General features: G+C 42.0%; 1 protein-coding gene across 2 annotated transcripts; it reads left to right on the top strand.

Annotated features, from left to right (window-relative positions):
- Nucleotides 1-223: 223 nt before the first annotated feature.
- Nucleotides 224-7,437, top strand: LOC123395690 (protein DA1-related 1-like). 2 transcript variants are annotated; one of them, XM_045090725.1, is made up of 13 exons: nt 224-312; nt 2,864-3,013; nt 3,306-3,444; nt 3,676-3,766; nt 3,966-4,131; nt 4,628-4,748; nt 4,827-4,910; nt 5,043-5,162; nt 5,939-6,151; nt 6,238-6,297; nt 6,375-6,493; nt 6,639-6,697; nt 6,786-7,437. In XM_045090725.1, exons 3-13 carry the CDS (start codon nt 3,343-3,345, stop codon nt 7,115-7,117), a joined length of 1,467 nt encoding a protein of 488 aa, XP_044946660.1. In that variant the 5' UTR covers nt 224-312; nt 2,864-3,013; nt 3,306-3,342; the 3' UTR covers nt 7,118-7,437. The 2 variants fall into 2 exon arrangements, with proteins under 2 accessions (XP_044946660.1, XP_044946659.1); XM_045090724.1 differs by lacking the exon at nt 224-312 and adding an exon at nt 2,141-2,317.
- The last annotated feature ends 2,196 nt before the right edge of the window (nt 7,438-9,633 follow it).

Genomic DNA, 9,633 nt, shown 5'->3' with positions numbered 1-9,633 from the left:
CCCTCCCCCTTCTGACCCAACAACTTCCTCCCTTTTTCTTCCTTCCCACGATGTCACACATTTGTTTCCTTCTTGCTACCACCTTTCCTGTCGTCTTCCCCCACCCTGGCTACCTACTTTTTTCCCACTCTCACATCTCTCTTGCGGTCTCTCCTTTCTTTATCCTTCCCGTGGGCGTCGTCTATCTCAAGACACCAGTGGTCCCCCCGTCTCTCCAGTAGTTGACCTTTTGCCCTAATTCTTCTTAGCGATCCAATCGTCGGCAGATCTGACTCTATTTCTTCTGAGGGTTCCCCCACGCCGACTCCAAAGGTTTGGTGGATTGTTTATAATGTTGTGCTTCTATGTTGTTCTATACGATAGAGCGTAGTTATTATATTCTGTTGATATTCTTCTTTAATCTCGTGCCCAAACTTTGATCTATGTTGTTCTTGATTTTCTTGTTGTTGAGTGAAGTTGAATTGGCCTCTATTCGTTTTAGAAGTCTTCTATTCGTTTTAGAAGCTTTGCTTCTGTTTGGGCATGAAGAACTCTGGTAGAGTTTGGCCTTCCACTCTTATATTATGATCGAATTGATCAGGTGAAAAGCATAAATCCATTTGATTTCGAGACCACCTTCTAAACACAGGAATATCTCCTCTATATAATCATGTTGTCCCTTTCACCACTAATGTTGAAACATGGACTCACCAAGTTATTCTATTATAAAATAAATACACATGTAGTCCTTAGGAATGCCCATTAATGTGAAAAATACTCAATGGGGCCATGTGAAAGAGAAGATTGATAATAAATGGAATGGTGGAAAGGAAATATTGGATCTACATGTGATGGAATGACCCTAACCAACTCATGCCTAAATAATGTACAATTGTACATGTTTCCTTCGTGGAAGCACCAAAAGGTGTATTGGAAAACATTTGGAAGGAAACGGAAAACAAAAGGAAATATTATCTAATTAATTGGCTTGTCGTTTGATTGTCAAAAGATCGTGGTGGCCTAGGAGTGCTGGATCTTCAAAAATCACATATTAGGGAGAACAGGAGATTACATTAGAGACATTTACAAATTAAACATATGGACAAATTCCTTTTTTAAATGAAGCATGCATTATATTTTGAGACATTTACAAATTAAACATATGGAAAATTTCCTTTTTTAAATGAAGCATGCATTAATATTTTGAGACATTTTCAAATTAAACAATCAGTCATGTTATTTATTACTCTCTCTGTTCTAAAATAATCAAAGTTTTTTTGAAGTCAAACTTCATTACGTTTGACCGAGTTTATGTAAAATACAAGTTAACATCTACAACGCCAAATTTTCCTCAAGCAATTCGTTATGAAATACTTCGTCCGTTCCTAAATATAAATCTTTATAGAGATTTCACTAAAAACTACGCACGGAGCAAAATGAATGAATCTACATTTTAAAGTATGTCTATATATATATCCGTATGTAGTATGTAATGAAACCTCTACAAAGACTTATATTTAGGAATGGAGGGAGTATATGTTTTCATATTATATACACTAGGATTGATGATGTTCATAGATTTTCTTTTCAGATTTGGCCAAAATTAAAGAAAGATTAAATGGGCACAATCCTAAAACTTCAGTTATTTTGAAATAATAATAAAGGAGTAGCTGGCTTTGCTTTCTTGATTTCTGAGAAATGATAAAGCGTAACCGCGTTGGAAGTGTAGAAAAACAAGTCAACCAGCAGACAGTCACTCTCCACTCCTCCTCTCACCTCCCCGTCCCTCCTCCGGGCGGATCCCCTCCCCGCATGACGGCCGCGGCGCGTTCGACGAAATGCGCCGCCGCGCCACCGCCCATGTGGTCGGGCGCCTCCCTTCCCATCCCGTTCCGTGCCACCCGCCGCGCGCACGAGCGAGGCGTCGCTGTGCCAGCTGCGCGGCGCTGCGCTGGGGGGTGGCGCGAGGCGGACGTCACCTCCCCTCCCCTCCCCCCGCTTTTTGACCGGGCAACCTCCTCCTCCTCCTCCACCACCACCACCTCCCCTCCGTTTCCCGTCCATGTCACGCATTTGTTCCCTTTTGCTCCCACCCCGCTTGTCCTCTTCCCCCGCCCCGGCCGCCTACTTGTCTCGCCCGCTCTCGCGTCCCTCTCGCGCCCTCTCCTCTCTTTATCCCCCTCTCCCCGCGGGCGCCGCGCCGTCGAGCGCAAGACACCGCTGGCTCGCCCGTCTCTCCGGTGGTTGGTTGCCCCCCTCTCCTTTCGCCTCGGCCCTTCTTCTAGGCGATCGAGCCGGCCCCTTCTTCTTGCCGGGTTCCTCGGCGTCGAGTCCAAAGGTAGTTAGCTCAACTGTTCAGAATCTTGTGTCTTGATGCTGCTCTGCGATGGGGTTGGTGATTGGATTATGTTATTTGATCTCCTGCCCAAGCTCTGATCTCTGTGGTTCTTGATTTTCTTGTCGTTGAGTCAAAATTTTCGAATTGCGCTTTGCTCGTTCCAGACCCTTGCTTCCGTTTGGGCGTGTAGAATTCTGCTAGAATTTGGCCTTTGACCCTCGGATTCCGATCGAATTGATGGAGTGAAAAGCAAAATCCAGTTGATTCCGAGACCACCTTCCGATGATCTCATCACAAGAGTATTTTCTCTGTCTAATCGTGCTACCCCTTTCACCAGTAATGTAGAAACACGGGCTCACCGATGATCGCGAATCTTGCCGGATAATTTGGTTGCCACTTGCTAGTGATCGCTGTGTGGTCCTAATGGGCTATAATACTTGGAGAAGTGCACCTGTCTTTTTGTCTGATTGTATGACCATTGGTTGCTCTACTTGATCACAAGGAATATTTTCTTTCTCATTGAATACCCCCCCTCCCCTCTGTTAGGTGCCGTGTGAAGAAAAATATCAGGCAATCACCTAACGTGGCTGGAGTATGATCTGGATTGGCCTCACTTATTGCCAAGGAGCCTAAATAGCTGGTCTAGGAGCACTGCATAAGCATTTTGCTGAAGACAAAGTTCTCAAAGGTTTCCAGGTATGTCAAATGTAACTGATAGAGAGCTGCTCTGCTGCATTTGGTTTGTTTTTCTTCTTGTTATTTTGTTCTTGTTTCCTCATGGGAGTTCACACTGAAACATGTCATGGACATGTGGCGCTGTTCGTCAATGATCACTTTTGTTCTGTTCGATGTGGCTCATATCATAATGCAGAAATACTAGCCTTGTCTTACTTAAGTCAAGATCTGCCGCTGCAACACAAATTAATACATGCCACTATGAAGGTCTTGACAAGTTCTGTTTCTGAATTCACCCTGTTCACGGTTGCAGGCTCAAAGAAATTTGATCCTCATATAAGCTCCAGATCATGGGTTGGTTAAACAAAATATTTAAAGGCTCAGTAAACAGAGTTTCAAGGGGTCATTATGATGGCCACTGGCACGAAGGCAACCCATCTGAGCATACCAGAGTTAGCTTCTTGTCATTTACTTCACTATCTATCCATATGCATATACTTCCCAGTCATTTATCCTTTCTACTTTTTATTGTAGCTAGCTCTTTCTTGTTCATAACCTGTCTACATAAGGAAGCATAGACACATTTGATAGAAGTTTAAACAAGCTAGTTATTAACATATTGAATGCATATCCCTGTTATAAAAAAGAATGGCTATTCAAGTTGCTCCTCATGATTGATGTAGGATGCATATAATGAGAGCGACAGTGAAGATATAGCTCGTGCTATTGCATTATCCTTAGCTGAGCAAGATCCGAATAAGGGAAAGGCTATTGGTCAGTATTATCCAAGCCATTCTCATCCTCTTGCCTCTTCGTGCATTCTATTTGTTATTGACTATTCTTGTCTTATATTATGAATAAATATAATCTCCTTGGAGGCAGTGACTGCCGATATGGAAATCTAGTACAGACAGTTACTGAGTAAAAGTTGTTCTTTTTTTTTTACAATTTTCATATGTCTATTTAAATGCAGATCCTGATTATAGTTTGGAGGAAGATGAGCAACTTGCACGAGCTCTCCAGGAGAGCCTTAATACCGAGTCTCCTCCTCGTCAAAATGCTCCTGTTGAGAATGTTCCATCAGAGAGTATCCCAGCAAGGGAGCCGCATCAGCCTGTCTTCCCCTCAAGTGGATTCAGGTGACTACTGGATGCTACGGTTTGTTTGATATTTCAATTTTTAAGCAATGTTGTAATTTTAAATATCATAAGTTGATTTCCATTTGTTTTCTCAACACGTGTTCTATTCGGAAATGTTCTTGGTATGTATGTTTCTTCACCTGCTACACTGTGAGCCCCTTTCTCCTTTTGGAAGCTCAAAAGTGCTGATCTGGTGATTGAATCGAACATAAATGGTGAAAGGAAAGTAAGTCATAAAGAGGGTCAGTCCTTGGTACTTTGTATCAGCTTGCAGGTTTCATGAAATCATGGAATGGTTAGCTCTTCACATATGCTAGCATTTTTCATAAAGTCACAGCATGATTAGCTCCATATTCCGTATGCAAATTGGTTATCTCCTCTTTTTGACTTGGTATAAGCACCATCACACTATGAGTAGTTTGGATGCCAATCTTATCTTGATCAGAAGAACCTACTATTGTGTGCTTCTATTCATAGCTGTTTCTTACTTGTGCAGGACTTGTGCTGGATGCAGAAAGCCAATTGGTCATGGGCGTTTTCTTAGTTGTATGGATGAAGTTTGGCATCCTCAGTGCTTCAAATGTTATGCTTGCAATAAGCCCATATCAGAGTATGAGGTATATAAGCCTACTATATCACCACCTACCATACTTCAATTAGATTAAATAATTGATGCTAATCTTTCTACTATGCAGTTTGCCATGCATGAAGACCAGCCATACCACAAATCCTGCTATAAAGACTTTTTTCATCCAAAGTGTGATGTCTGCAAGAACTTTGTGAGTGTTTGCCATCCATGTTTGTGGATAAGCATTCAATTATTTTCTTGAGAAAACAAGTATGGAGCTGCTGGCTAGAGTTAAATTCTTGATCTGTGCATTGAATCGTGGTTATTGCATTTTCTTCAACAGATTCCGACAAATAAGAATGGCCTGATCGAATACCGAGCACATCCTTTTTGGATGCAAAAGTACTGCCCTTCCCATGAAGACGATGGCACTCCTAGGTGTTGCAGCTGTGAAAGAATGGAGGTAAATAAAGGATTTTAGATTAATCAACCAGACCAGTTCGTCCAGGTTGGCTGGTTCCTGTTACTGGAAGTAACGAAGAAATTTTCATTAAAACTTGGTTCCTGTTGCGGTGAAGTTTAAATAATGTTTTTCTCTGAGAAAACGCAAAAGCCTTTTTGTCTTAATGCATTGATAGAAAGAATCAAATACATGCATAAGACTAGGCAAATACAACTAAGCGCCTCATCAACAAGGCAACACCTGCAGACTAAGGCATGGCCTAGTGGTAGAAAGGGGTTGATGCCCACCCACCCAGGTTCAAGGCATGGTATTTGCAATTTGGGTTTGTTGCACAAATTATACTGCAGGGACCTCCCTTACAGTCTTTCCGTTAAAAAAACCAAGGCAACACCTGATTAGACGGCCGTAAAAGATGCCTCAACAACAAAACACTAGCAATCAAAACAATGTTCTTGGTGCCAGTATAATGACTAATTATCTGTGTAAATGGATGAGAAAAAGGTAGAACACTCAACATTGTAAATAAATGACTTGTTATCATTTCGGTTCTGAACATTGACCTGCGATTTATTGCCAGGATCTTGAAACTCTGGCTTGATATAATGCTTGATAGAAGCTTATCTATAACAAACTAAAATAAACAGAAAGTATGTTGTATACAGTTACTCCTTTTCTTATAGTGATGTATTCCTCATATGCTTAGCTATCTGTGATTATTTTTCTTTGACATTGAAGATTATCTAGAGTAATTTATTTCGTTTCATCCTGAAATTCAGCCAACGGACATCAAATATATTACATTAGATGATGGGAGGAAACTGTGCTTGGAATGTCTCACTTCTGCAACAATGGACTCTCCCGAATGCCAACACCTTTACATGGATATTCAGGAATTTTTTGAAGGTTTGAATATGAAAGTAGAACAGCAAGTTCCATTACTTTTGGTTGAGCGTCAGGCTCTGAATGAAGCGTTGGAAGCTGAGAAAAGTGTAAGTTGGATGATAAGCTGGTTATTTTATGCAGACAATGCTTTGTATACTCCCAACTTATCTGTTCTTATTTTCTTTCATCTCAGGGACATCACCTTCCTGAAACCAGGGGTCTATGCCTTTCTGAAGAACAAATTGTCAAAACTGTAAGTTTCTAAATGCTGCCATATTATTGCATTCATTTGATTACAGGTGCATGTACTGAGCAATTTAATGCATCCAGATCTTAAGAAGACCAACAATTGGACCAGGAAACAGAATTATGGATATGATTACAGGACCATACAAGCTGGTCCGACGGTGTGAAGTGACTGCCATCCTAATACTGTATGGTCTACCAAGGTATATTGTTCTTCCCCTTACTATGAACACTGACCAGAGTGTTGTTCTTAAGTACCTGCTTATACGGAAGTCATTATCTGTCATGAAGTTCTTTTGTATGGATTGTATCTGGATAGATCTCCTTATTAGTTTAGTTGTTATCCAGATTGCAAACTGGCTCCATTCTTGCTCACGAGATGATGCACGCATATCTTCGCCTTAAAGGTACATGTATAGTCATGCTCATAAATTTTTAGTTGGATTCACTTGCATCCCCCTCCTATTCTCAGCGTCGTCTTCTTTCTTTCCGCAGGATACCGATCCCTTAGCCCTCAGGTTGAAGAAGGTATCTGTCAAGTCCTATCCCACATGTGGCTCGAGTCTGAAATCATCGCGGGTGCTAGTGGCAACACCGCTTCCACCTCAGCATCATCATCGTCTTCGTCGGCAGCTCCTACCACTTCGAAGAAGGGAGCAAAGACAGAATTTGAGAAGAAACTCGGGGCGTTCATCAAGAATCAGATCGAAACAGATTCGTCCGTGGAATATGGGGATGGTTTTCGGGCAGGCATTCAGGCGGTTGAACAATATGGCTTGAGAAGTACCCTTGATCATATGAAGCTAACAGGGTCCTTTCCTTATTGATTATTATTCAAGTAAAGAGAAGAACATTACTCTGATTTGTGAAGATGGCTGCATATTTGGAGGTTATTTGGTGGAATTAGACGCATCATACATATACAACAGGATAAGATTAGTTTACAGTAAAGTAATAAGAAGAGAAAGAAAGATTATTCATACATAGATATTTGCAAATTTTCCTGTTGTCTGTGAAATAATACATGTAAGTCTTAAAGATATAGAGGTACTATAGTTGTTTCTCACATTGCCAGCATACAGGGCAAACTTTGGTGAACATATCTTACATACATGAGTACAACATTTGGATAAATTGTGGGGATAAATGTTCTTATCAACTGCGCCGATCATTTTTGTTTCGCTATGAACAAGTGTTTGCGCACAATTCATAAGTTCTCAAGGGCATACATAAGTGGCTTTTGCGCACTATTCATAAGTTCTCAAGGACACCGACGTACCATACACAAAATGGACGTTCCATTTTCAAATTTGAACTGAAACCACAACAAGTATTCAAATTTGAACTGAAACCACAACAAGTATTTTGGAACTGAGGGGGTCGTATATAGTGTAGGTTAAATTAGGAGCATTCATTTCTTTGTCAACGTTCGACAAGATCTTTATATCCCTCATGTGCTCCTACGAATCTCGCTTTTTTATCAGATGGTCCTTCGCGGTGAGTTAGAAATAGTCTTCTGGGAAATAATGTTTTTTTTGTTTTGAAGCGTGCTTGCTCGACGATATGAAAAACTGGACGAAGAAGACCAAACTGATGAATCTGATGATTTGTGATTGGGAAATGTTTACAGCCGGTGCCACGGTCGAACGCTCGGGTCGGTCACGTGCTGCGCTGTTGCCCCTACGCCCTACGCTGTTGTCGCCCGTGCGCTGCAGCCTCCCGCATCGTCGGTGTCTGCCCCCATCGACCGCACGCATCGCTGGTGTTAGAGCATATATCTCCATATGTGGTTTTGGTAATTGATGACAATTCCTATGGACTAATGGTCGCCTTTAGTTATATTTATAGGATTTGTCCATAGGCATTTCTTGAAGTCCATCTGTTGGGTTCAAGGAGTTTATATGATGACCAAGGTGGTATTCAAGGTATTATCCAAACAATGGTCATAGAGACACAAGGTTGATCAAGATCGTTAGACAAAGAGTAAATCAAGATGATCAACACACAAAGCGTACAAGATGTATCGAGAGGGATCAAGTGATCCCATGGTATGGTAAGCATTGTCCATTACGTATTTGTGTACTAACCTATGGTCTTCGTGAGAGTTCTATGTGGGGTTAGGTGTGTTTCCATGGGCTTGCGTCAAGAGGAAGATCTCATACAACCCATGGAGGATGACGTCAAGTGGTGGAGGATGGTGGCAATGGACTTGTGAAGATATGCTAAAGAACGGCTCACCCATAGTGTGTATGGGGGAGCAATCAACTAGTCTTCATCAAGCCAACGCAATCAAGAAAGATGGTCCATCTCGAGGAAGCCAAGATCATCGTCATCTAGCTCAAGAGGACGAGGTGCAAGGTATATGTTTGCCCTTGATAGGTTTTCTGTTTTAGGATAGATTGTCGTACTGTCAAGGGGGGCTCTCAAGTGAGTAGCTTGATCGTATCGTTCGTTGAGAGCTCAAACCATTTGCATCCTTGCATCATACTTCTTGGTTCTTGTTTGGTGTTTCTCTTTGTGAGTTTTAGAGCTTATGATCATCTCCATGACAAGCTCGAGTTCATCGAAAACGGAGTCCATATGCATCTTCTATGATGTCTTCGATGTTGGGAGTTTTTACCGGTCTTATTCGAAGAAGGGTTCTCACCATTTTCTTATGGGACTTTTCTCAATTGCTTCTTATTGATATTGCTATCAAGATTGTGTTAGACCATGTCGTTAGCTTTTCAACAAACTTGGTTTCGTTGAATTCGGAGTCCGTATGTGAAAGTTACAACAATTTCAGTATCGAGCGGTAGTACCGCTCCTCGTGCCAGCGGTAGTACCGCCCCCGGAGCGGTAGTATTTTTTTACTACCGCTCCCTAGCGGTAGTACCGCCCCCGAAGCGGTACCGCCCCTGGAGCGGTAGTAATTTTTTACTACCGCTCCCTAGGTGTAGTACCGCTCGAGGAGCGGTAGTACCACTCCGTCGGACTGTTTTTCACATCCTTTTTGGCCTCAACATGGTTGGTGAACCTACCGAGCGGTAGTACCACTCCCATGAGCGGTAGTACCACTCTGTCCGGTCTATGAAGCATAACAGTTGGATTTTTCCCCACCTATAAAAGGGGGTCTTCTTCCCCATTGAACCTTATCTTTTTAGCTCGTGTTCTTCCCCCATTGTTGACCTTCTTCGAGCTTGCTAACTCCCAATCCCTCCAATGATTCTTTCTAGTTCTTGAGGGAAAAGAGAGAGGAGATCTAGATCCACATTTCCACCAATCACTTTCTCCTCTAAGTGAGGGGAACCCCTTGGGTCTAGATCTTGGAGTTCTTCGTGTTCTTCTTTGTTCTTCCTCTCAT

The sequence above is a fragment of the Hordeum vulgare genome, chromosome 5H, assembly GCF_904849725.1.
Source record: "Hordeum vulgare subsp. vulgare chromosome 5H, MorexV3_pseudomolecules_assembly, whole genome shotgun sequence".
NCBI lineage: Eukaryota > Viridiplantae > Streptophyta > Magnoliopsida > Poales > Poaceae > Hordeum > Hordeum vulgare.
The sequence above is the reverse complement of the archived record's forward strand: the minus strand, read 5'-3'. Positions and strand labels throughout refer to the sequence as shown.